We start from the raw sequence: 26,506 nt of genomic DNA, 5'->3' as shown, positions 1-26,506 counted from the left end.
TTAGTTACTGGTGCAAGTCTCTGGCAAGCCAAAATAAAACAAGAATGGCTTACCCGACAGGATCCTCCATTCTGACATTGTCCACGACAATCATTAATATCTGCAATAAAATTAGTGTAGTTAGAAAGCAAAAAATTTACAGTAGATAGAGTTCAAGTTTCTTTAAAACTGCAGCTAGATAAACCTTTTGTCAAGTTTCCTGCATGCCTTCCTTGAGATAAGGTTATTATAATGGGTGGGAACCTTTCCCAATTCTTTTACTAGAAATAGTGAAACTTCACATCATTGTTTTACTCGCTTTATCAGAATATAGCTATGTTATGGACTAATGAGTTTGATAAAATTGTGTATTTTCATTCCACACCAACTACTCCCTTTCTAAAAACATCAACTGCTGGGACTCTGCCTGATGTTTAAATGTGAGCTTAGAACTCAGTGGAGTATACACATATACACACACAATTAACCTGTAAGAAACCAGAGGATATAGACACTTACTTATATCACAGTTGTGGCCAGACCAGCCAGTAATGCAGTCACAATAGTAGCTGCCAATCAGGTTCCTGCAGGAGTTGGCATTGACACAGGGTTTGCCCTCGCATTCATTCGCATCTGAAAAACAATGTGAATGGCCAAATGCAGGGCTTGTAGCGTAGGAAGAGAAGAAAAAAGTCGACAGTGTTTTCACAGCAATAATCAGCAGTTCATTCAGATCTAAAAAGAACTTGCAATATACAGCTCGGATTAGCGTGACTTGACCAAACAAAAGTCAATCATACATCAGCTTCTGAAGTCTCTTTCAATTTCTCTGCAATTAGAACATACAGGCTACGCTAATTATTTGATAATTACCCAGCCACTCATTAAGAGCAACTTCCCCCCACACACACATCTCAGTCCAGCATTTTGGAGGAGGAGTGCTGCAGCCTGGTCATTGGGATTAGCGTGTTGTGTAAAGAATGCGGACAGCTCATTCTTCGTGAGATCATCCACATTTTGGAACCCAGCTGTGAACTCCTTGGCCTGGAGGAGTTGACATGGCTGAAGAGATACAGCAACTTTCTCACAGGCTGAAGAAAGAAATACATGTGGGGGTGGGACTGGAAGGCACACGCATACACCCTCCCCACTTCAATACATTTATGATTTCAAGTATTTCTGTTTGGCTTAGTTAACTATTTCCTTCAGCATGCATCAGAAGAACTTTAACAGGAAGAAGCCACTCTATGCCTTGAGACTGCCCTAGGCCCCCGTCCTGCAAACACTGAAGTTTAGTTTTCTACATTTCTTAGGCTTTGGAACTATAAACATGCCTGAAATAAAGAGCATGACTGCCCTTGCCTGCTGGACAATGAACCTTCCTGCATTTCCCCACCACTCCCCCCCAGCACCTGGAGCAACACAGGATGAAGAAAAAAGGAGTTCTTACCTAGTTGGCATGTTTTGCCAGTCCACTGAGGTGGGCAAATACACTTAAATCCATCAACTAGATCTTGACAAGTTCCTCCATGACCACAGGGATTTGGAGAACAATCATCAATATCTGTAATGCAGAACAAGGAGAAGCTTAGCTCTGTTACCAAACAGGCAAATGTCAGTAAATGATAAATGATTGCTGCTACTAGGATTTTGTCCTGAGGACAAGACAGACAACAGAATTTCTGCATAGAATTTCTAGGTCTACTCCAATTTTTGGCAAAAAACTCCTTAAAAACAAAAAAAGAAAGAAAAGTAATAGTATGACAGGTGAGTTCAAAGTACAATGGAAGAAACTTAACACCCCGGCCTTTTGGGGGTGGAAGTTAGATTTTGATACAAAGCAGTCTCTCAAAACAGTATTTTAACAACTTGCCAGAACACTACCCAAATTTTATGTTCTGCTTCTCTCCTAAAGCCATTGACCATTCTTTCCCATCACATTTAACAAAAACCTCAGTACACCCAGAAGAGAAGAGGGTCTACCATGATATGAAATGGCTGCTAAGAACTGATGCTAAAGCTAGGAATGGTTCAGTAGGCTGCCCTGTATGTTTACCAGGGATTAGAGAGACAGATCTAAACAAGCAAGGTAGCACATTTTTAATACAATTTCCAAAGGCCTTACTATCAGTGCAAGTTGGTCCAGCCCAGCCAGGCGCGCACACACACTCAAATCCTGTAGATGTTTCCAAGCAGCTTCCTCCGTTGTGGCAAGGATCAGAGAGACAGGCATGCTCCGCTGTGTGAGGATAAAGCATGTTATGGTAGAGACTATAGCACCTGAAGCCACCCTTGCTCCCACTACATGCCTCTGCTCTGGATATACCATCACCACCCTTGATGTACTGCCCTCCTGAGCGAGCAGTGAATCAAAAAGCTACTAACTAGCAGGAAGTCATCCTCTGTGCTAACTCACCAACCCCCTGACTTGCACCTGTCTGAATCAGAGGCAAACTAGGGAACTTGTAATGATCTCCCTGCATCAGCAGAAGGCTGATGCGCAGAGATACAGACTGTTCATGATGAAGCATGAACAAGCAAGTCTGGATCTTTTTAGTGAGCCCAGACATCATAGTTAACATTAGAAGTAGACTTTTCCCCTGAACTCCTAAAATGCATCCAAGCACAGCCACTAAAAGCTGGGAAGAACAAACTATCAGTGGCAATTCAAGGGCTGCATCAAACACTTACCGATTTCACAGTTCTGTCCCGAGTAACCCTCAGGGCAGGAACATTGGTATTTATCGGGGCCAGTGTTGCTGCAGGTACCACCATTCAAACAGGGTGGGTGGGTTCCACAGTAGTTCAGATCTGCAAAAAGGTGAGGAGCATTAAAAAGCCATGGCTGAAAAACAACAGAAACGTTAGCAATTGTGTGCTTTGCTCTATTGCTCTGCAGCCTTACAGAACATGTCTGCACACACAAGTAGGACGTGACAGAGCAAAGCACATATGCTAACACCACCAGAACACCAGAGGACACACAGCTAAGTAGCCAAAGGACAAAAACCTCCCACCACGTTTCAGGAGGCTTCTTCCCTTGCTCCTGTGTGTGCTCTCTCCACATGAAGTTTGCCAGTGTTAAAACTGAAGTGCTACACTTGGCTATCCATAAGATAAGCATACCTTTGTCACAGAGCTGACCACCCCAGTTGGTTTCACAGAGGCATTGCCATGGTTCAATGCAAGTGCCATGGACACATCCTGGGTGTGGAATGCACTTATCACAGTACTGGCCTTGCCATCCATACTGACACCTTCGTTTAACAGAGAAAAAAATAATAAAAATCAGAAGAGGAAAACAACTGGAAAAAAATCATACAACAAACCCCTTAGAATTGGTCTGCATAGATAGGACTGTAGAACTCCAAAGCCTGGAGAAAGGCTGGGGAGGTGGGGGAGAAGCTATTCAAGGTTTGTTTGATGGTTTCTTGTAAACAAACATTTTAGTAGTTTTGCCAAGGTCTCTGTAGTTGGCCTCCTGACAAAAGAATAACTGTTCTGAGAGAATCAGCATGAGGCCATTCAGCACAATAATACTCTTTTGGAGCCTCATACAAATGCGAGAGAGAGGGTGGGTGTGCACTACAAATCAATCTCTGGGCTTTGACAGGGTGCATTATAAATTTGGGGGGAGTGCGGGGGGGGGGGGGGGGGCAGTCCATGGAAACAATAGTTTTCCAGAGATCCTCATAAATGCAAGGTTCCAGGCATTTCAGCCATGCTGGGTTTGCAGGATGATCAGCTAAGCCATAACCACCATCTCTGAGTCCTTGGCAAGGCAGCAGCAGAGCATTAGGAGTTCCCTGCTCTATTAGAGCCTAACCTTACTTTGAACCAGAAGTCATACCCAGAAAACACAGCCTGGACCACTCAGAGAGAGATTAAAGAAAATGCACACACCAGCACTCTGCATGTGTTCAAAGAAGATCAGATGCCAGTGCATTTCAGAACTTGATTTATACTAACCTCTTTTCAGGTAATAACTAAAACATACCGAATTCTAAGAAACTTTAATTTCATACCTGGAGAAGAATTTACTATCAAGTATTTATTGCTACCATCAATGTGCTACCTGAATTCTACACTTAAAATTAATATGCTCTTTTATAGTAAAGCCCCCCTAAAAGAAACTTCATTTGGGCTTTTACTTAGCTCTCACTAGCAAAGTAGACAAAGGAGTCTTCAAATTAAAGTTGATCTATAATAGAAACAAGGAAAACAAAATGGAAATTAAAAGCAAAGGTCTGCTGAGGTACTGTATTGCATTAGCAGGGCCTGAGAGTAATTGATCAGCAGCAATTATGCAATAAGCTGTCATTAAATTATGAAAATAAACCTCTACTGTACAGAAGTCAGCTAAACTTTCTATTTATAATATCCCCCACCATTCTTTTACAGGCAATTTCTTCTCATGGGAAAAAGCAAGAGGAATCTATCCAATGGGTGATCACAGACAGCTAGTGGCAAGTCTGACTTCCCTCCTAAAAATCTCAGGTGACAAACTACATCCTAATTAATCTTTAAAAAAAATAGCTATTTCAATTGCAGCCTATTCAATGTCAATGGGAAACTCATTTTTTAGTTTGTGTATAGAAAAAGCTAGTCCTAGCTTATGTTTCTTTGTGTGCAAAGAACATGAAAAAAAGATCGGGCAAAACAACCTCTTTCAAGTAGCTCCTGGAAAATCCTTCTGTGCATTATTACCTTATTTCCTGTACAAGGATAAAAATTTAAGAATATGCCCTTTTAATTTGTATTGCATTGAAAGCAATTTGCCTAAGAGCTTGCACACAAGCAAAACTAATTGACCTCACCTGCAAAAACAAGCATCAAAATCTAGATTTTTACTCCTTTCTGACAAATTAAAAAGTGGTTTTTTTTGATTGTTTTCTTTAAAGAAATTGTAAAGAGAAACAATTCCAAAAAAACAGATACAGGGAAAAAAACACCATAAGCTTCAGAGCCAGAAATACAACTTTCTTCTCCCAGATCAGCATCTAAGTATACCAAAAAATTGGATAAAGTCTACAGGCATTTATTACGAAGCTAGGTATCAATTCCAGAACAAGATTCATGGTAATAATTCTTGTTTAATAATACGTATGCAGTAGTTTCTCATGAGAAATTTAAATTTAACTTTCTTTGTATAATGATTCATGAACGAATTTGGTTTTGTTGGCAGGCCTGCATTAAAGAAAGTGACTTGCACCAAAAGGGAAAAGGATATTTTAAGAATGTTTGCTAGTTGTCTATTGTACCAGAACCCAGAGCAGTTTCTGCTGGGATGTTATTTTTAAACTCTGTTGCATTTATAACATGCAGGCTATATGACTCATCAAAACTTAAAAGAAAAGAAAATCTTTTTTCTGTGTTCACTTTAAAGATATTGGTCTAACTTGGCAAGCAGAAGTTATCTGAAAGCACCAGAAGGACAGCATTGTTTCAAGACTATGCAAATCAAGTGTGGGAAAGTTGCACCTTAAGTAAATAAGAGCACTAGTGCATGTCTGGGCAGTGAGTGGGAGGTAAGAGACTTAGAAAGAGAAAGGAAAGAAAAAAATTTGGAAACAAAGCCTGTTGTTCTGACTAGGAGACAGCAACCCCTACAAGGCATGTTTATTCTGATGACAGAAGCACAAATCACTGGTAGCCTTGACTGATATACTCCTCTTACCATCTGGCCCCCCAATACTTCTTACTACTTGCTAGGCTTTTTTTTTTTTTTTTTTAAATTTAAAAAGGTATAGATACAGTGTTTTGGGGGTTAACCATCATATATCAGTACTGCTAAACATTTAAATCACTTAACCCACGATAGCCCATCCTGTGGCTTAACTTTCATTTTGTCACATTACTTGGGGAAGACGAGAAGTTACTTCCTACCTTACTTTCAAGCACGTTCTTGGACAAAATTTTGTCTTGTTTTAAAACAGATTACAGAGACAAAGAACGAAGCACTGTGATTATTGAGGCTGACCTTTTATATAACATAGTCTGTCAAACAACTCAGATTTAATTCATGTTTGAACTACAGCTTATCTAGAAAGAAAAGCAGCTCACTTCATGCAGAAGTCTCCAGCAATGGAGAATGCACCGGTATGTTTGTGAGGAAGAAAAAGAGACTTTTTGTTCCTTCAGACTTTTTTTTTTAATCATGAATACCCAAGCTTCACTTTTAACCCTTCCTACACAGGATAGATATCCTTCAGAAAGTGCTCAGTTCCCTATCACATACAAACAGGCATGATAATAGGTTACACGAAACAACTTGCAACCCATTTGTTGATCAAGAATATCCATATTTAATATTCATTAACCCTGTATTAGTAAGGGAGAAAACCTCCCTGTGCCATAAATGTATACTGTGTATTTTGAAGTGTTCCAAATATTTAGCTCTTGGGTTATGGATAAACTCTGCTTTTCATTGTCTCCTTGCCAGGACAGAATGGACTTCAAAGCACAGCAGCAAAATTCTGCATTCATCAGAGCCTACTGACAAGATTTCATCCCAGCTATTAACCTCTCAGCACTCGGAGCCTGGCTCACAATGGTAAAGGAACCGAGAGATTTAACTAATCCTATTCTAAAGAATACTTGACTTTTGCCTACTGATGGAAGAAACCAGGGGTGGGAGGGAGGAAGGGGGAAACAGGAGTGAAAGGGAGAAGAAGAGAGAAAAGCCACACTGTACTTCAAGCTTGTTGTTGAAAAGAGCTTATTAGTCGGGATATTGGGAAAAAAAAGAAAAAAACAACCCACAAAACATTTGTGCTATTTATGCAGAAGCTATTAGTTAGTGCTCATTAGGCAGCATTCACATGATTTATGCCTCCCCACTCCCCCCCAAAACGCCACCATTTCACAAACCAAAAGCTTCTTAAAATTATCAGTGCATTAAAAGCCTACTCCCCCCCCCTTATTCTGGGCCAGTCAGCATGAACAATTTGCCTTGGTAAAAAACATGACTCCAAAAATACCCTCCCCTCCACAATCCTATTGTGTTTAGCATCACTCATTTAATTACTTGAGGGGACGAGGAGGGAGAGGGGAGCATTTACCTGCACTCTCCTGGAATTGTGCAAGAACCATGCTTGGGGCTACAACCCTGACGACAAATAGCTGTTAAAAAAAAGGAAAAAAGTATCAGCATGCTGCCTGCTTCTTGCATCTTCACACTCGTGGGAAGGTTTTAATCTCTAACCAGCATTGTAATCCTACTAAATCCAAGGTTTTAACAAGTCCCTCATAACAAGTCTACTAGAAAAGAAAGCTAAGGTAGGTGGCTCCCTGTGATACAAAATCTCTCAGCTAGCTTCACAGAGGAACTATACATAGAAACAACTCTGAACAGTGCTATGTAAAAAGAAAGCATTTCACCTTAGAGAGCTGCAAATCACTTTGAGCTTATAAATTTCTTTTCTCTGCAGGTCAACTAGCCCACTCTCCCCATCTTTCCATCTAATTCAAAGCAACTTTTAACAACTCTGGGTTTACTTTTACCTCTCTCTGAACAGACAGGATATTAAGACGAGCATCTATTCAAATTGCAGGTAAACTCAGTCAGCAAGACATGCTGATAGTCTGTTCCTATTCAGAGTCGTGCTTTCTCATTCTGAAATTACTTCGGAAGTTGCCATTCCCTAATAAACATGTTAAACATCAGCTCAGGTAGAACAAACAGCCTGGGATTTTTCAAACACCAAAGCTTTGCACTTGCCAGGTCAGCTCTAAAACAAGTCTCTCCTTCCTGCTTGTCTTGAAGTTCTGCACCAAAGGGGAAATCCTGCCATTGAAGTCAGCAGCAGAACTGCCATTGAAGTTAATGGGCTGGGTTTTCTTCCCAAGGGCAAAGATGTGGATACTCAGAGAAACACATCTGCTAAGTAGCCAGTACTAGTCAGATCTCTCCAATATTTTAAAACAAGGCAGAAACTAGTCTTCTCCTGCCCCTAGTTCTCTGTGCAATAAGTTACTCACTGTCCCATCAATCCTCAGCCCTGTTATCAGGGCAAACTGATCACCGAATCGCAGCCTGAATACGAAGCATTCGAGTCCTATCCAAGACTGCTGATAAATTGGGGTTCGGGCACTCGTCACAAACCTTTGTTGCATTCTGGTCCCATCCAGCCCTCCAAGCAGGTTTTGTTGCCATTCTGGTCACAGGTATGGTGAGTGAAGAAGTCATCTCTCGGTCGACAAAACTTGTTGCAGCCAAAGCCATAGTAATGTTCTGTGCAAGTCACACGGATTTGATACTCAAAGTGGGCAACTCCTGCGTTATGCTTCAGTGTCTGCCACTGACGGCTTGGATTGATCATGCCAGAGTGAGATGCCTTCTCGATTATGCGATCAGGATCTAGATGTTGGAAGAGACAGCAGAGTTAAACCTACGTTTAGGTATCATCGCCTCCCACATCACAGGTCTGTCTCTAGCTTCAGACAAGACTCTTTGAGGCAGCCAGTTGATTTTACTAATTTTCTCTTTTAGAAAGTGTGATAAGACTGCCCTGAAGCTGCAGACCATTAACTGAAACACACATACCTATCAAACCAAACAAAGCTTGAAGTCTAAAGGGTCTGTTAGGTTCCTGCCAATCACTTAACCCTTTCTCAGTGTGAGGGCACCCAATAAGAATCCTACAGTTAGTGATTAGAGAAAATTCAGCTGCTTTTACTCCTAGCTCCAATGGCATGGTACATAACTTGTTTTCCCCTGCTTTTCCATTACTGGTACTGCTTTTGTTCTTAACTGGAATATTTACAAGAAAATCGTGTTACAATAGCCTAATAAAGCAATGTCTACAAGCTGAACACAAGCACTACAAAAAGTTTGCAGTCTTCTGGGACTCCGATGTAAACAATAGTTTGAAAACTAGCAACTTTGGCATTGTTGACATCAGCGATCTCGCTGGGTTTTGGCTGAGAAATACCATGAAAGTTCTCCTTTCAGATGTTAGCTGACACTAAAAATTCAAGATCACCAGAGCTCCAGGGAGGGAACTCAAATTAGTGCATATATTTGCTATACATTCCCCTTCTCTCTATAGGGCATTTCAAAGTTTAGACTTTGTACTTGACATTTAGTTCCAGCAAAAGGTTTTTGGCTTTCAGAGCCCTACAACTGTCTAAATTATGGCTTGAAATAATAATATTTCACATTAGCTCGGAACATTGTATATATCTGTGGTATTTCACTTCATAGTCCAGGTCTTGTGACTTAAATGATCTGACACTGCCTTACAACCTGCTGCTAGCAAGCACTTGACTGCCGAATGAAAGTTTATCATAAAACAGCCAAAATATCCTTGCAGACATTGTACAAAAACAAAAATAAGTACCAGGCTACGCTGTTCTGTATACAGGAGCACAATCCAGCGACAGAAAAAATTTAGGTAGAAGGGCAGTTTGCCAACGACGTGTTACAAAGCAGCGCATGAAGTACAAGCATATTCAAGTGTGAAGAATTAAAGCATACTGATGTTCAGCTAGTTCTTCTGACGATTACAAAAGAAAGTTTGGAGATTTTATAGAAGGCAGAGTTGAAGACTAATGAAGTTGCTACATAAAGCTTAACACAACACACGGGCAGTGTTTCATGTAAAATACTTTTAAATGTATTGCTAAGGACCTTTGATTTGTTGCTTTCAAAGAGAACATCCAAACGTGCTTTGCAAGCCTCAGATACCTATAATCAATCCTGCCTGCTTGCCTACAGTTTCGAAGGTAGTTAAGTCAAAGCACTAGCTGCACAACCACAGAAGAGCATCAATACATATATACACACAGTAAGCATTTACTGATTTTTTTATGAGTATTCTTGGCTCAAATCTGCAGCATTCATCAAGTGTTTACAGTGTGAAATTAAGGGCACCAACTTCTTATGCACCTTCTGGTATTTCTGGTTTTATTATATTTTCCATTTAAATCAGTTTTTATTATTCATTGGCACTAAGCCCCCAACCCCACATCTATGCCTAAGACTTTCAAACGCATGCAGGCTTTTATTAATTTAAATCCCATTCACAGGTAATGTAGATGCCTGAGGACTTTTCCATACTGGTATATCCAGAGCAATATCATGCCCTGCACTGTGCAGGTGTAAGGCTCTTAGATCTCATCAACAAGATTACTAACTAATTCTAAGAGGTACTTAAGCAGATGCATATCTATCTGCCTTGAATGGGGCTAGTCAAGCGATTAGAGTTCCACTCATGCGTGCTGGAGATGGCTTTGCTGCACTTGCCAAGATTACACCCCGATCTACAGCATAGTTGGAAAGTGAATGCATTTCCCCAAGTACCAAGTCTGTGCATAAAGACATCCTGTTTCTTGTGAGTAAATCAGCTCTCTCGTTTTCTCCTCTGAGTGGCAGAAGGGGAATGACACTCCACTTAGTTTCGCAACACCCCCCCCCCACCACCACCACCACCACACACACACTTGTTTTTCCAGTCTTTTCCTGTTCTCTGCGGGGAACATAACATTGACAACTATTTCAATCCTTGGCACCAGAAAAACAATCACCTTGGAAAAGAGATCTTGCCTCTGCTCTATCATTCTTCCCCTATCTGTCAGCTCATTAGGAAGCATGTCCTTGTTGTATGTCTATTACATCTCACTCCAGCCACCAGTTCTTTTGAGCCCTTAATCACTGGCTGAACACAAATGGAAACATCCTTATTAGTCCCCTGGACTTCATTTTGCTAAGGGCCCAGAGGAAGCCAGCTGTAGTTTCACTTTGAATCACAACTAAAACGTCTTGCATTCGATACATGCTATAAAACTACTACCGTACATTTCAAGTTAAGGTCTGAAAGACTTCAGATCCCTTTCCATTAGCCATCACCCACAGTTTTCACAATGAAGTATTGGCATGTTCCTTCTTGCATAAGAATTTCTCCACCCTTCCTTATTCCCACCTGTCAGTGCACACTTACACAAGTGTGCTGACCCAGACTTCAGGGAAGGCATTGCAACAACTCTTCCATTCTTAACCTGCACCAACAGCGTTTTAAGTTTTATATGAGCAATCCCAAAGCAGCAGGCTGGTTAAGTAAATAAAACAAGAACTCAGCCAGGCTTGAGAGAAAGTGATCTTCATAATTCCCTTGACATCATCCGACTCAGAATCCCAGGCTTTGATAGAAAGGTTAGCGGAAACATTAACCAATTAGAAATTGATGAAGTGGAAGAGAGAGGCCTTCTGTACATCTTTAGCTTCCACTCTGCACTTTGCTGTCAGAGGGTTGTTTGCCTTAACTGTGGCTAAACTTCAAAGCTATTAATCTGTCTTGTTATACAATGAACAGCTATTTCAACTGCCCACCTTTCCTTTTCAGCAGTCCAGTTTCTGGAAATTATAACTACTCAGCATCAGGAAGCAAAAAAAAAAACAAGACACCAAACAACAACAAAACAAGCCAACCCAAAACAGAACAAAAAACACCACAAAAAAATCCAGACTTTTCTGAGCAGTTTGGGTGGCCAAGAACACTATAGTTATTTTTGAAAGTCTTTGTTTCAGACAACTTCCAGCTATGGCTTGGTTTACATTGTGCTGAAGTCTCTTATGCCCGACTGGAATTCACATGCAACTGATACCAGTAATTTACAATAGCTCTTTGACAGCATTTGAGATGCAATGTCAGCCCCATTAGCTTTATGTATGAAACGACAGTAGCAAGATGGAATCTAGACAAGAACCAGAGTAAGAAAACGATTTACGTTGAATATTGGCTCCAACAAAGCATGATTCTCATCAACTTCAACAGGGCCAGAATTTAACTGCAAGCCACTCTTGGAAGTGAGACAAGAGAGTATGTGGTAAAGGGAACGTAGGAGGAGTGGAATGTAGGGGGGGAAGGAAGCAGTCACTCTAGGATCGCCTAACGATCAGGAGGATGCTAGAACTATTGCAAAATATACAAAGCCTACTAAACTCACTTTTTAAAGAGCTACCACATGGAATTCTTACAATTCAACAGTAATTAGGTTGAAAGAAAATCCTGGACATCAAAAAAAACTCATCACTTTATATGATGACAATTGTGTAGTTCTATTTCCTTAACTAGTTCAAGACATTCTTTACTTACAGTCAGCTTTCCCATAGCAAGAGGGATGCACTACAAAGAACAGGCTTTGTGCATTCCAGTGACTGAAGTGACTGACCTACAGATGGATGTGCGACAACAAAGCTAGTGCAGGAATGCAAATCAGGAACATACATAAGAACATGTCTGCACTTGGTCAAATGCACTGCTGAGAAATGAGGCAATTTTGTCTGAAGACAATTGTACTTCCAGAACATGAAAGCAAAGAAAGGGTTCATTGTGTAGCTTTGGAAATGCTGTTGTTTCATGAAAAAAGATGAGCTCTAATAATAGTAAAAGTGGCAGAGACCCAGTCTGAAAAAATCCTCAGATCCTACTGTAAACAAAACTTTCATTTTGAATTCAGGCATCTTCCATTTTTAATACAATTCTGCTGCTGAAGCAATCTATTTTCTGCCCCTCCATAAAACACACTTAATCAAGACCAAGAAGTTTCCCAGACATCTCCATTACTGCGCTGGGGTTGGGCTTGAAATCACAGGTGCTGCAAAAGCATTGAACATGGCAGGTTGTAAGGCAAACCACAGATGCCACTGCCAGATCATATTAATCATCTGCAAAGGACTTCTCTTCTTGAACGACTAAATAGGACATCCATCTATATATGCACACACATACATTAATAAAATCTTCAAAGCAGATCTGCAGAAAGGTTCCTGGACAAAAGAAGCCATTCCTGAACAGTCTGCTCTTCGCCACTTAAAATGTAAACAGAAAACCACAGCACCGTGCACATTTCTACAGGGTCTTTCTTCTGTGAAGTCTGTTTCAGTCCAAAGCAGTCTACAAGCCGTTTGGGTTAGATGGGCCACAGTGCTGTTGCTTCCTTCTTGAAGGAAAAACGCTTGTAACGTCACAAGTTTACGAGTTCTTATTCATACTTTCTCCTGTGGCTTTTACCACACACTATTAAAGCCTTACATTGAGAACAGAGCTACTTTGCCCACCTACTTCAGCAGCAGTAGGCAATATACAGAACAGTTCATAATGCCAAGAGACTCAACACAGCTTCCCTTAGCCAACAGTAAAAGCTCAGCACAAAGTTTCCGAAACCAACTGAAGACATTCCAGGCAAAAGATTCCCACCCTTGATTTCCAGCCAGCTCTACCAGGTGGTATCTGGTAAATATTTTTTCAGTCCCTGAATATAAATCCCTAGACATGCAACCCCCAAGGAAGTGATTATCATTTCTGTTTCTCTTCCTCTTCTACACTCATTAGATCAGTATCTGTATCAAGTCCTACAGAGATTTTTTTTTTAACATGTAGCGTGTTCAGTTTTGACAAGTACATGGTTTATAAAGAGGTCCCTAGTCAACAACATTTAGGCTTCTAAATATCACTCCTTTAAAAAGGAAAACAACAAAAACCCACAAAAAACTCCTGGGCTTTTATTCTCCCTCAGGAGGAGGGGAGAACTAACAGCATCTATTTTCAGGCACCAAACTGTTGGTGCCTAAGTGAGCAAGTTACTCACCCTCTAGAGGCAATGAGAAGGGGACAGGCTACTGCAGAACCCTGAGTAGTTGTTCTGAATAATTCAGACTGCAGGAGAGCTTTTTACTTCCCTTCTGCCCTATTCACAGTAGGCTGGGTAGACTACTAAAGGCCTTTCAATAGACAGGAAACCAAGGACTCTGAGCAAAGTAAAGCAGAGGAACAGGTACTTACTAGTTGAGTTATCATTATAATCCCAAGCCTCAACAAGCAACGTGTAGGATCTCTGCAAAAGAAAAATAAGAGTTAGTTTCAAAGCCACATACAACCTAAAGAAAAAAGAATACAACTTTAATTCCAAAAAATCCCGGTCTGTGCCCTAAAATGGAATACTTGAAAACATAAATAGGTAATAGGTTATACTTGAGACAAATGTGATCTTCTTGAAACCCCATAAGCTACCTTATCCAGTCTGACTTAGAAGACCTTTCACCTTGGATAGCTCATCTTTGTCATCATTAATGCGTCTTATGTACTTAGCCAGGAAGCCCAGCCTTTGCACCATCCTGTAGCCACAATTGAGCATGTGTTGAAGAACTGCACGTGGAAGAGAGAAAACACTGAACTGGCATAGCAGCATCCAAAAACCCCAAACAAAAACCCCGCTCTCAAGAACTGCTTCAAAAGAATTTTAGTTAGAGAAAAGTAGTCTTGATTTCCCTGCCCCCAGCCACCCTGAAAGCAAGAAGTGTTGCTAAGATTACTGTGCTCTGCCTTGACAGCGCAATCTCTAGGGACTTTGCTTTTCAGCACCCCCTTTGAAAGCTTTGTCTGCATGAGGGCCATCGCAGCTCCCACAAGTATCAGGTAACTGAGGGAAGAACTGAAGGATGTGGGAAGGGGGTGGGGGAAGAGAGAAGCATTGTAAAACAAAGGCTAAAATCAGACTATTTGGAAGAGCAGGGAAAGGGAAGCCGGGCTATCCACCCCGTGTGACATTTACAGACAGCCTAACCTGCCAATGAGCTCTCCAGCACTCCAGTAATAATAATCATCAGCATAAACTAACTAGAGTGACTCCACGGGTTGGAAGGATGCCAGCTATTACATCTAAGCCACCTTTATCTTCAATCCCAACTTGAGAACAAGAGCCATTAAACGTACCCCCCACCCCCTCTCAGCCCTGAGATAATAGTATCGAGGCTGTATCTTCCAAAAATTGCTATTTAGCCAGCCATATCCAAACTTAGAGTGATTCAAGACACAAAACAAAGAATCTCCAAAAAGCCCTCAAAAAAAAAAAAGCTGAGGAAAAATATGAGAGAAAAATAAGAAAACCCCCTATGACTTGATAAATATAATAAGAACCACAAATGAGGTAATAAAAGTAACATCTTTCTGGTGAGAACAATAATAGAGCAGATATAAACTCTCTCCATGAAGGACTTTGATCCTTTACCATAGAAGCTGTGCACGGTAAGGTGTATTTCTTAATTGTATCTGTGCTCAGTAGCAGTCTGCAGTGCTTAACACCTTTCTGTAGCAGAAGCCAAAATACAGTTGTGAGAGTAAGCTGCTGCTACAAGGTGCAAGTGTAAAGCAGAGCTCAAATTCCTTGGGGGGGGGGAAAAAGGGGAGGGAAGAAAAAAAAGAGCTGAGGCAGACTGCTTTCTCACGACTGGACACAGCATGCAGCCTCTGAATGAAAACCTAGTTTGTGATGGACACCAGCTTGGAATATAGCCTAAATATGTTTCATATTCAAAGCAGACTAGGATTCCATTTCGTTCACTGATAACTGTGGGAAAATGCTTCAAAACGTAAGCAAAGCTGGGCAAGCTGCAACATGCGCCCAAACCTTTACAGGAAGGCTCCATGGCCACACCATTTTTGGTTAATATTTCATAAAAGTGACATTACTTGTGACTCGTCTATAAGAAGTCTCTCAACTCAGAAGAAACTCCTAAAACAGAAAAAGCAGTGTGATCATTTAATGCTGTTTAAAGCCTATTTAAGTAGTCCTTACACAAGTCAGTGGCAAAAAGCAAACAAACAAAACCCAACTATAACTCCTGAGCCATATTAAGATGTACATTACCCTATCTTGGGTGCTTCCTCAGTGGTTTAATTACAAACACTGAGAAGTGCAACATGTTACTGCAAGCTTGAAAAAAATATTATGATATAGAGAATGAATTATGGCAACTTGCACTACTTCCAATAAAGTTAAGGATGTTTTCCTTTCGGCCTTGCATAATTGTTTTGGAAGATATTTTGTCTAAACTCATAGCAACAGTTCCCGGTTGGTTCTCAGGACTGTTTACCAACACACCTAGCCCTTAAGGAAAGGAAAGGCTGAATCCTGGCTTTAAGTGCTACTGTTGCTAGATACTTGTGTGACCACTTTCCAACAGGAGTTTGTGTAAAGGGAAAAGATGCTTCTGCTTAGCTGGATGGAAAGAAAACGCCAGGGGAAGAGACCCACCCGAGCAATTCTCTCGTTTCTGTGCCCCCTCTCACCTCATCTGAATATTTTAAATGAGGAATCCCCATGCTGAAAAGGGAAGATACAAAGAATGGCAGTTTAATCTCTTGGCTCTATCCCTCTCAGCAAGGGGCAGAGAAAGGACAAGACTTTGTGTTCAGTGTGGGACACTCCTAAACAAAAGGCACGGAAACCCATGGCCCCATGAGAGCAGCAAGCAGTGCAACCACCACATACCTCTAACCAATCCCTGCCCCCCCTGCAAAATAAAAGGCACTTCTGTGCAAAGACTGCACCGTCGAGATTTTTAAAAAGTGCATATCATCCCCACTCTATAGATCAACAATTAAGATATCTCAGGAATGACTACTTACAGCGAAGAGGTTTAAGTTTTCCCATGCCCACAGATGACCTCTGCCCATCTTTGAATAAATATATATCCAGACACAAGAATTCCACATCATGCACCTTACTCCATCAAAGCAACGTCCTAGGCAAAAAGGCAGCAGTGAACTTTCCGGAGTCACACCCAATTAGCCACTGTAAACCTGAGCTTGACCAGAAGGCGGAGATTCTGGCTTGAGAGGAAAGGCAGCTTGGAAGGAATGGCAAGCTGGCACAGTCCGCAGAACATCCACAGCCTGATCTGTCCAGAGGACTGGAAGACAGCGTGGTCAAATTTAAGCAAAACTCCTAGGAGTTGAGCTATGAGAGGATGGAAACGGCTGCATTCACAATCTAAAAGTATAAAAATAAAAACTAAAGAAAGCACCCATGTGCTAGAGTTGTTTTCCTCAGTGCCAAGCCACTGTGATTTAGTCTTGGTCCGTTGATAATACAACTCAAAGAAAACTTTGAAAACTAAAATCCGTCAGAGAAATTCCCTTTTTAGGGTCTGAAAGGGCAACGCAACCTCTTTTCTGGTTATTTAAATGGAATATTAGCAGCTCCAGGTACGCAGGTGTTTAAAGCTCTCTGCTTTATTACCTTCTTCCCTCCCTTCATCCAGACATCCACCAAAAGAGATGTTTTTGTACTTTGGCTTCTAAAGGCACTCTGCGATTCAGTGGGACAGAGCAAGAATGAAACATCAGGCTTATTAGCGAAAGGAGAGCCTCTTTTCTGAAAGAGGCTGCAACTAGTCAAACTTCTTTCCCTTCTGTCCTTGTGGTTAAACCATGCCAGAGCTTTGCTGAGCATGTGAAACCATGACTAGACAAATACAGTGGGAAGTCTGCATTCTGGATGCTGCGCCTGCTCCTCCTCCGCCAAACAAGGAGAGCAGGTTAAGCTCAGCAGTGCTCTCCTCGTGCTCTGCCAGCCACACGCAGCCGTGCAGACCCAGCTCAGAATGGTCCTTGCGCACTGCCTGCGCCTGTGGGAAGGCCAGGAGGCTGTCACAGGGGGCACAGCAAACCACCAGGAGCTGCTGCAAGCCCTGCGCCCTCCAGCTATAAGAGGACAAGAAGGGAAGGGAGAAACTAAGGAGTATCTCAAGGTGCCCAAGGGCCAGGGAGGAAGGCATCTCTGAACAGATGTAAGACTCGTCACAAAGCCACTTCCAACAAGTCAGCCTGGCTTGCACTTGGGCACCCCTCCTCCCACACAGCAAGTCCTAACACCCCTGTGCGGATGTGCCACGGCATTCTGCCGTGGTCAGCCAGTAAACCCTGACAACGTAATGGTCCTTTGGAGGAGCTGAGCACAAGTGACTCCTCACGCAGAGAGATGACATGTTTGGGAAACGGGAAACAACCAAACCTTCTTGACCCTTTCTTGAACACAGCATAATCAGGAAGCTCTTCTGTGGGCCAGACTACATAAGGCTAAGGCAACACCCCATAAAGCTGTTACTCTCCTAGACCTGCACACATAAACAAAGCTGGAGTCGCAGCGGTCTCATGCCTGAGTCCCCGGCCAAGAGCTAGACCAAACCTCCAACAGGCAGCCCAGCCAGGAGTCCCATCGGGACATGCCCACGTGAAAACACAGCACGCTGTGCCATCACTTTGAGCAGCTCCTCCATCTCTGTCAGTGCTGGTAAACTGCCACAGAAAGGAACGCAGGAGCACCTTCAGGAATGACTTTCCCCCAGCATTCAGTAAGTGAAGAGCTTCTCTGCAACACACAACCGCCGCCCTCCTGCCAAACGACAGATGCAAAAGTACCGCTATCCGAACTATGCATACGCTTAAGCATCCAATAAACCAGCCTGATCTCTGATCTGGCCAACCTACTGGAATAATGAGTGTCCTGTGAATACATAATGTACTGAAGTTGCCATTGTGTGAAGTAAGTCCATGGTCTGTCTGGGAGCCGAGCAATGCTGAGTCTACTGCTGCTTCCTGTTGCTTGTCCTGTATTAGCATTATTTTTGGATAGAGCCCATTATGTTCTGTAATCCTCACTGCAGTCAGTATGGCCACACTATTGTTCTTGGTTAATATTAGCAGTCAGTGCCCCTGTCTGGGTGGCCAGGCTACAATGTATTCCGATCATAAAACTAGCATGCATTAATGAAACAATGTACTGGGAGAGAGGGGGGAGACTTGGGGTCCCCCCACTCCCTTTCTTTAAAAAAAGATAAAAATCTTTTTTAAATTAATGATTTTAAGTGACCGCAGCTACCGGGGCACATCACAGGACAACAGCCTTTTATCAGCACCTTATCTAGTTAGAGTTATTTTCTCACGGAGCCCCACTTGTAAAAGACAAGCAGGTAGGCCAAGATGTCAATGGTAGCTTTCAACCTTCCCGAACAAGCAGATTACCTGCTCTTATCAGTCCCCCTACCTGTTTAAAGCATCCCACTGATAATTAAATGCACCAGTTACAAAAGGGTGGCAAGGTTAATAGAGAGAATACCTAGTAGCCAGCCAAGCAAAACAGTCAGGTTCACATAGAGCAAGCCTGAACAAGAAGTCTTTCTACTTATTTACCTAAGTGCAGAAGAACTGGGTTGAGCTGGTAAGGGACTCTGGATGTTTGACTATTTACAAACCACTTTAACCACTTCTATTCACATTTTACAGTTTCTTCTGAATACAACAATAACGAGTGTAATTTATGCTGTAGAAGAGCAACCACAGAACCATGAGCTCCAGAGAAACAAGAAACAAATACAGCAACTTCTAATTTTCACATCTTTCCCCATATAGGGCAGACATGGTTTACCAGTTAAAATTATTAGTTGCACTGTGTCCATTAACATAACATTTCTATCCATCTTCAGAAATGCTAAGTTTAGCCTGATTTCTCAAAGTCATTCCTGTCTTTAGTTTTAATGCTTTTAAGAACTGTAGCATGTGCTTTTGTATGTACTGCAAAGCATCAGACTTAGGACCTGAAGCTGGAATAAATGTCATGTACGAGAGCACAAGCCTCACAAGCTGCACATCATCTCACGGAGTTAGCTAAGGCCCAACTTGACCAGCTTCAGAACTAGTTTACTTCTGTTCCAGCCTTCATTCCACAATGAAGCAGTAAGTTTCCCTAACTAAAATTTTAAGCATAAAGCATCAATTTTATGCAATTCGTTTTAGACATGCAGACTTCCAGCTGCATAAACAAGCTGACAGTGCTGGATGTATGTAGGCTGAGAAAGTTTAGGAATAAGCTTCAACACGAGGCCCAATCCAGCTGCCACTGAAGCTAAATTGGAGCAGGCCTTTATTATAACAAGAACAAAAATTCTGGAAGCAGGCAGGACGAGGATTTATTTTTAGACATATTATGGTAATATAGTCAAATGGATTTACCAGGAAGATGAAGTTCTGAACTGACTGGAACATAAATAACTCTTAAGAACATGTAAGAAGTCCAAAACCTCTGAATGGATGCATCGCTTCTTTGCAGTCCTGGGAAAAAACAGCCTCATGGATGGTAATTATGCTCCAGATGTCATTTAATACTCAGCTCCATTTTGGATAGTAATCCTGGGCAAAACATGGCACTTTAAGCACTGAAGATTTATTCTTAAATTATTAGTCAACAATAAATGACAGGGTGTGGGTATTACTCGATTAATATGCATTTTATTATAAAAATTTGTTCTCATCTGCCCATGCTCCAAGATGATTTTATCAGGCATTCTTTAAGAAGGGCTGGAACAATACCTAGCATGTGTTACTACAAATTCTCAGAAGTTAACTGTAGGGGGGGAGAAACAAGTAATAATCAAGCTTTAGTTTTATGATTGTGACCTACTGGTTTAAAAAAATACACAGTTCAATTAAGTGATATTTTTCTATCACATTCAAAATGCTGCTGCTTTAATCAGCTACGGATTAGTATTTTGGAAGTCTCTTGTGTCAAGACGGGGAAAAAGTTCACAAATCTTAGACAGACAACATTAAAACTCTTTCACTCCAGCCAGAAAAAGCAATGCCTACCCAGAGGACGTCTTTTACACCTTCAGGAACCAGCAGCAGCAAGATTTATCATTAAAAGAGAGAAAGACTGAATATTTTACTGTTTTAAAGTAAGATGGAAATAAGATGTTCAAAACACTTTTTCATCATATTTTACACTGAAGCTATTTAGATGCTGGAGGGTTTTTTTCCACCTCAGTAGTTTGCTGGTGGGTTGTTGCAATTGGCCCCAATATTAAATAATTACAAGGATCATAATTTCAGGATAAACAAGATGTTTGAAACTGGAGCCATGCATACCAAAGGAATTGCCAACTTTGACCTGCTTCTTACTCACAGCCTCATCAAGTCTGCAAAAGTTCTCTCTTTACATAAAAAGAAAGTTTATTGCTAAGCTTTGCTTAGTTAATTTATGCAGTGCTCCCTCAAGGTACAGGGCACATCACATTTTGAATGTCGTTTGATTCTTTTAGAAAGCCAAGAGATTTGATTTATGTCAGGGAGTAGCATGTGTCTACCATGAAACAAAACTTGTTGAGACTGACTTTGACAAGTGGAACATGGAAATTCTTTTGTTCCATACTTTTCTGTATGGCTTCATAAGCCAAGCTTGCCTGTCAAGAAAGTCACTAAAGCCTCAAAATGAAAATATGAAGGTATTAGGTGTATTTTTAAAAAATATTATTATTACTGCAATTTACTCTAGAATTGCCAGCTAGTGCAGGGGTAGCTTTCTGGATGCACTTTAGTTCTTTTATGCTGGTCTGCTGCCCTGTTTCCTAGCAACTTCGTCAAGCCTCCAATCACTTAAATGAATTTACGGCCCACCATCTCCACACCCATTACTCACAGGGGCACATATCAAAACTGACAACAGCAAACTGCATGAGTTATTAATAAGGCTCTGCTGCTTCAAGTCAACATTACAAGCCAAACCTAACAACCCATTTAAAGCACACCATTTTCTTTTACTCCTTTCTTGTGCGACAAATAAAGACCTCTAATGCAATATAACTATTTCTGACAAAAAGCACAAGGGGCAGCTTGACGTGGGAAGAGGTGGCGTTTTGGGGGGTGGTTTTGTTCTTATTGCTTTGTTTCTGTTTGATTTTTAAAGCAACAAGGCTTCTTAATGTTGCTGACTCAAGCTGGAACATCCAAGAAAAGCCTCCCTCGGATGGAGGAACACAAGTTATGCATATTCAGAGATGAGCATACATTTTCAAGTGCAATATGATTAACATTTTGGTCTAGCTCCTATTATTATTAATTTTCATTTGGATGTATTCAAAGGAAACTCATGATTAGACACATTTGTAAATGCAAAGCTGGTCTCAAGCTTTTACTAAAGTCAACAGCATTAACCCATCTAAAGAAATTGTTTTAAGTGCTGAAATTTCAGTATCAGATTTGACTAATTAAGTTTACTAGGTTATCTTTAGAGCTTTCAAAACTCCTAAAATGATTTGTGGACACAGTTTTAGTACAAATAAGAGCTTTGCCACATTAGATATTCTTTTGTTCCACTGCTTTTTGAAAGTCACAATGGCCAGCCGAAAAGCCGTGTCCTACGAAGTTAAAGCTGGGAGGCAGGCTTGATAATTGAGAACAGTTATCGCAATCTCAAGAAGTCCTTTCTGCATGGGAATGCAAGAGTTTATTCCAAAAAACTCCAGTTGTAGGAACCAGAGTGTCAGAAGTTGTCAAGTTTTACACATTTCAGGGGCTGCACTGGAGTTCTGCTGCTGCTCTAGAATTCCAGTGCTCAATTAGATTCAGCAGGACAATAGAAACATTTCTTTCACTAAAATGCAGACAAGCTTAAGAAACTTCTACCAAGGTCCCTGCACCCCCAGGCCCTCCTTCTACTCAGGAGATTTCCCTTCCCAGTGATCCTACCCCTGAAAGGGAGTGTTTTTAGGGGTGTGTTCAGTTTTCACAATTTTTATATATGCATAGCTTCAGTTTCCAGGCATTTGAATGACTGGGAGCAGGGGAGGGGGCTACTTTAAAAAAAAAAAGTCCTTGATGAACCTGACTTTTCTGAAAAAAAGTCAAAACCTGCAGCACAAGCATTACAGCCATTGGCAGAGCTTCAGATACCTCAGATTTTTACAAAATCTGTTATCCTTTTGATGGCATATTTGATAACAAGTTTTATCTCATTCATGTTAGGGGAAGAAAAAAAAAAAAGAAGAAAGAAAGGACTTGTACTTCCAACAGAGAATACTTCTGTTAATTCTGCTATTGTACTGCGTAATATTATCTCCTTAAAAACGCAGACTTGATTTCACCCTTCTTCCTCTCCAGCCGTCACTACTCCAGAAGTCACCACTGACAGAGGAGGCAGGTAGGAGGCAGCACAGGACGCCTCAAGAACACATGGCTGCCTACAGCACTTGGCTGTAGGACTAACAAAGTGGGTGTCTACGCTGCAACTGGAGGAGGAATGCTTTTGGGGCGGGCTTTTTCCCCCCAAAAAAAGAGTCCACGCCCTCAGAGCAACCAGTCCTTATCTGACTAGGAAGGGCCAAGCTTTGGAGGGTGCCGAAAGTCTACCTCACCACCAGCGATGGAGAATAGGAAACGAGGTTCACCCCTCCCCTGTATGCGTGCAAGAGCCCTCCTCCCCTCACAAAAATGACCTTAGGCATCCAGGTTAGGATGACTGGATTTTCAAAACTGCTGAGCATCAACATATCCCAAGGCAGTCACTGGGAAAGTGTGCGCTCAGCACCTCTGGAGAAGGGGAGGTGGTGGGAAACAGTTTTGTTTCCTAGGTGATCTTGAAATAAAAGTTTCAAGAGCATAAATCTGGAAGGTTTTTATACCACAGCATCCCAGAGAGCCAGCCCAAACAACAGACTGTCACGGGTGAATAAAAGCCCCCCATGTCAGTTACCCTCCGTTTTTGCTTGCCTGGAGGCCATGCTGCTGGGCACAAGGCGACACACCTCCTGGCATCCAAGGCCGGGGCAGCCTCACAGGCCCCCAAACCCTACAGCCCTGAAGCCTGCACGAGTGGATCACCATCGCAAACAACATCTGTTTTGGAAAAACAATCCTCGGGATCTGTGCAGCAAGCACAGGACTCCTCTGCCGGGCTGACCACATCAAAGTTTCACACACCCCCTTTGAGCTCTCCAGAAGAAACAACACGCACTGAAGTCCAAGCCAGTGCTCCTCATGTGACCAACAACGAGGCAGGCTTCAGCTAATGAAGGGGTCACCTGTCCTCTATCTCCCCACAAGGCTGACCAGCACTTGCTGAAACTACCACTGGGAAAGTGCCTGGCAAGAAGTCCCACCTCCTCGAGCCACCAAGTCTTACAAACAGCTAGAGGGAAGCCAGAATCTACAGACCACAGAGCCAAGTGGCCAGAAAAGGTGCGCTGTGGGTCGGAGAGGATGAAATGGACCAGAAGCAAAGGCTAGGGTTTTCTGCCTTTAGCTGCTAGCATCTGCACGTACCTTAAAACACAGCAAGCTTCCCAGGGAAGCTGGCAGCCAGCTCACCAAGAGCAGCAACAGCAGCTCCCATCAACACCAAGCAGTGCAGTGAGATTTCCCCCTGGGGGAAGCAGGAAGCCTTCCCAAACACGCTCCAGGGAAGGAGGCCAGCTATGACACACACTTTTCACACGGGATCCCTCCACAGCCCCTAACCCACTGCTCTTTTGGCTTAAGCCCAAGACTTCACTGGTTTGAAAAAAAATGAACTTCTGACCTTCTAATTCTCAAGAGACTTATTCATGCTGTAAAGTGCAGGGATACTGGGTTTGCTTCCCTGACCCATTTAGATCCCCCTCGCTGCACATCTGACTTTCAAATTTAACAGGCTGTGCATTGTGAGCCCCAGGGAACAAAAACAAAAACACCACCACATTTTACTCATTTCTGTGCTGTGGATTCCCGACTCCCTTGCCAAGATGCCTGCTCCCTCCCTGATCCTGGTCCCTCTCCCCGGTACGAGAAGTCAGAGCTCAGCTTGCTATGACCATCTCAAACAGCACCATCCAACACAGAGCCAGAGCAGGCCACGCACTCACCGGCCAGGCGAAGCTGAAAGGGATAACAATCCGGTTTTTCTCATTATTCCGGCTGTACTTTAAATTGAAGGTATTTCCTCCGATGACAGGAGTGGATTTGGATCCGAAGCTGCAAGGGCCACCAGCCGTGACCCGCGATTGATACTCCTTCAGGCAAACTTTAAAATAGGTGTCGCACTCATCTCTGGTGCATTTTCTGTCTCCTGGATTTCGGGTGCCATCGCAGCAGTTTCCATTCTGCAGTTCACCGTTCACATTTTGCATGGATAAGATCTCCAACTCAAACTGTCCCGATGCTAAAGTCACCTGTTAATCCCAAGAAAGAAGCGGAGGAGAAAACAAAAAAAAACAAACAAAAAGAAAAAACGAGAAACAAAAACACGGTTACCTCACTTTTACCCCAAATGCAAACTACAACAACTCTGCAGACAGGAGAAAGTCATTCTAAAATTTCATTCAGCTTACTTTTGAGAAGCACATGCATAACATTAGAAAAAAGGAAAAAAAATGCAATTGCCTCAAGCTTTTCCCTAGCAGACATCCATAGGAAAGGCTCATAAATCACTCCAACTAAATAACACTATTAATGCTGGGAAAAAAAATGAAGTAACAACTCTAGAAAAAAAAGTGCGCTATGGAAAGCCTTTAAATCCTTTGGAAATAAAACTAAAAGCAAACCAGTGCATGCAGTAGGGCACAACGCGAGGCAGTGAAGGCACCCTGCAAATGCAACCCCCTGCTTTCTCCAGGGTGCAGCTGGGACAAGTTAAAAAAAAAAAGAAAGCCAATTTCCACCCCCAAGGCTGCCCAGCTGAAATTCAGCCCTTGCCCATTAGTCACCCAGAGCATTGCAATTAACACTGATTTGAAAAGGCAAAAAAAAAAAAGAAAAAATACAGAAAAAGGAAAGGAATTAGTAGAACAAGCAATGCACTAACTGTAGTTTCCCTTCCCGGGGAGCTGAGCCTTGCAGCCAGGACTTGTGCGCTGGTCACCTCTGCGGCAAAGTTCGCAGCAGCACCTCCGCTCCCGCCGGGGCACTTTCTGCTCCCGGAGGCTCGGGGTTGGGATACTTTCCCCCAGAAAACTCCACCGGGAGCCATCCCCGCGGGTCTCCCGCGGCAAAGCGGCGAACCCCGAGAGCCCCCCGACCCCCGAGAGGCCGTGCAGCCCGGCCGCAGCACCTACCTGTGCCCGCAGCACCAGCAGGGCTAGCAGCACGCCCAGGGAGCCGAGGGAGCCGAGGCAGCCCGCCGCCCGCCGGGCCGCCCGCATGCCGCCGCCGCGCTGCCCGCCTGCAGGCCGCCGCTCTCGCTCCGGGAGGAAGGAGGAGGAGGAGGTGGTGGTGAAGGAGGTGGCGGTGGTAGTGGTGAAGGAGGAGGAGGAGGAGGAGGTGGTGGTGGTGGTAGAGGAGGAGGAGGCGCCGCCGCTGCTGCCCGCCGCCGCCGCCGCCCCGCTCTAATATACCGCGCCGGCCGCGGCGCGCACCCGCGCCGAACAACGCCGCTTTTCAAGCGCTTTCAATAGCGCCCCGCTCTTCAATGCGGGGCAGCCCGGCCTCCTTTTATTCTCCTTATTCCCTCGCCTCTCCCTCTTTTTTTTTTTTTTTTTTTTCCCCCTCCTGTCCCTCTTTTTATTGTCGCCCCTCTCCTCGCGTTCAGGTGGCGGCGAGCCCCCCGCCCCCCGGGCCCCGCGGCCACGCTCGCTCCCCCCTCGCACACTGGCTCACTCGCTCGCTCACACCCACCCACCCTCACACGCAGCACACGCACCGCCCGAGCCGGCCGCCCGTCTGGCAGCCCCGCCGCCGCTCGCCTTCATCTAGCCCACGGCGGCAGGCGGGGAGCCCGCCCGGCCGCGCATGCTCCCATCCATATGCATGAGGAGGAGGAGGAGGAGGAGAGGGGGAGGCAGGTACCGGCACCGGGAGGCGGAGAAGCGGACGGGGGGGGAGCCGGCACGGGGGGCGCAGTCCGGCTCCGCAGGTGCCCGCCCCGAAAACAAGCGGGAAAAAAAAATAAAAAATAATAAAAAAAAAATTCCCTCAGAGGAGCGGTGCCTGCCCCAGCCCGC

General features: G+C 43.2%; 1 protein-coding gene across 1 annotated transcript in view; it reads right to left on the bottom strand.

Moving 5' to 3' along the window:
• Positions 1–26,256, bottom strand: part of JAG1 (jagged canonical Notch ligand 1) — a 37,094-nt gene extending 10,838 nt beyond the window's left edge. Inside the window, exons 1-11 of the mRNA XM_035552842.2 lie at positions 25,622–26,256; positions 24,434–24,739; positions 13,764–13,815; positions 8,084–8,338; positions 7,041–7,101; positions 3,106–3,236; positions 2,671–2,790; positions 2,105–2,218; positions 1,430–1,543; positions 499–612; positions 54–100 (exon numbers count right to left, since the gene is read on the bottom strand). Of these exons, the coding sequence (XP_035408735.1) occupies positions 54–100; positions 499–612; positions 1,430–1,543; positions 2,105–2,218; positions 2,671–2,790; positions 3,106–3,236; positions 7,041–7,101; positions 8,084–8,338; positions 13,764–13,815; positions 24,434–24,739; positions 25,622–25,708 (1,401 nt within the window). The 5' untranslated portion in view covers positions 25,709–26,256. The remainder of the gene's footprint in view (positions 1–53; positions 101–498; positions 613–1,429; positions 1,544–2,104; positions 2,219–2,670; positions 2,791–3,105; positions 3,237–7,040; positions 7,102–8,083; positions 8,339–13,763; positions 13,816–24,433; positions 24,740–25,621) is intronic.
• Between the last annotated feature and the right edge of the window lie 250 nt (positions 26,257–26,506).

Source organism: Cygnus atratus, chromosome 3 (assembly GCF_013377495.2).
Source record: "Cygnus atratus isolate AKBS03 ecotype Queensland, Australia chromosome 3, CAtr_DNAZoo_HiC_assembly, whole genome shotgun sequence".
Classification (NCBI taxonomy): domain Eukaryota; kingdom Metazoa; phylum Chordata; class Aves; order Anseriformes; family Anatidae; genus Cygnus; species Cygnus atratus.
Note: the sequence above shows the minus strand (reverse complement) of the source record. Positions and strands in the feature narration are given on the sequence as shown.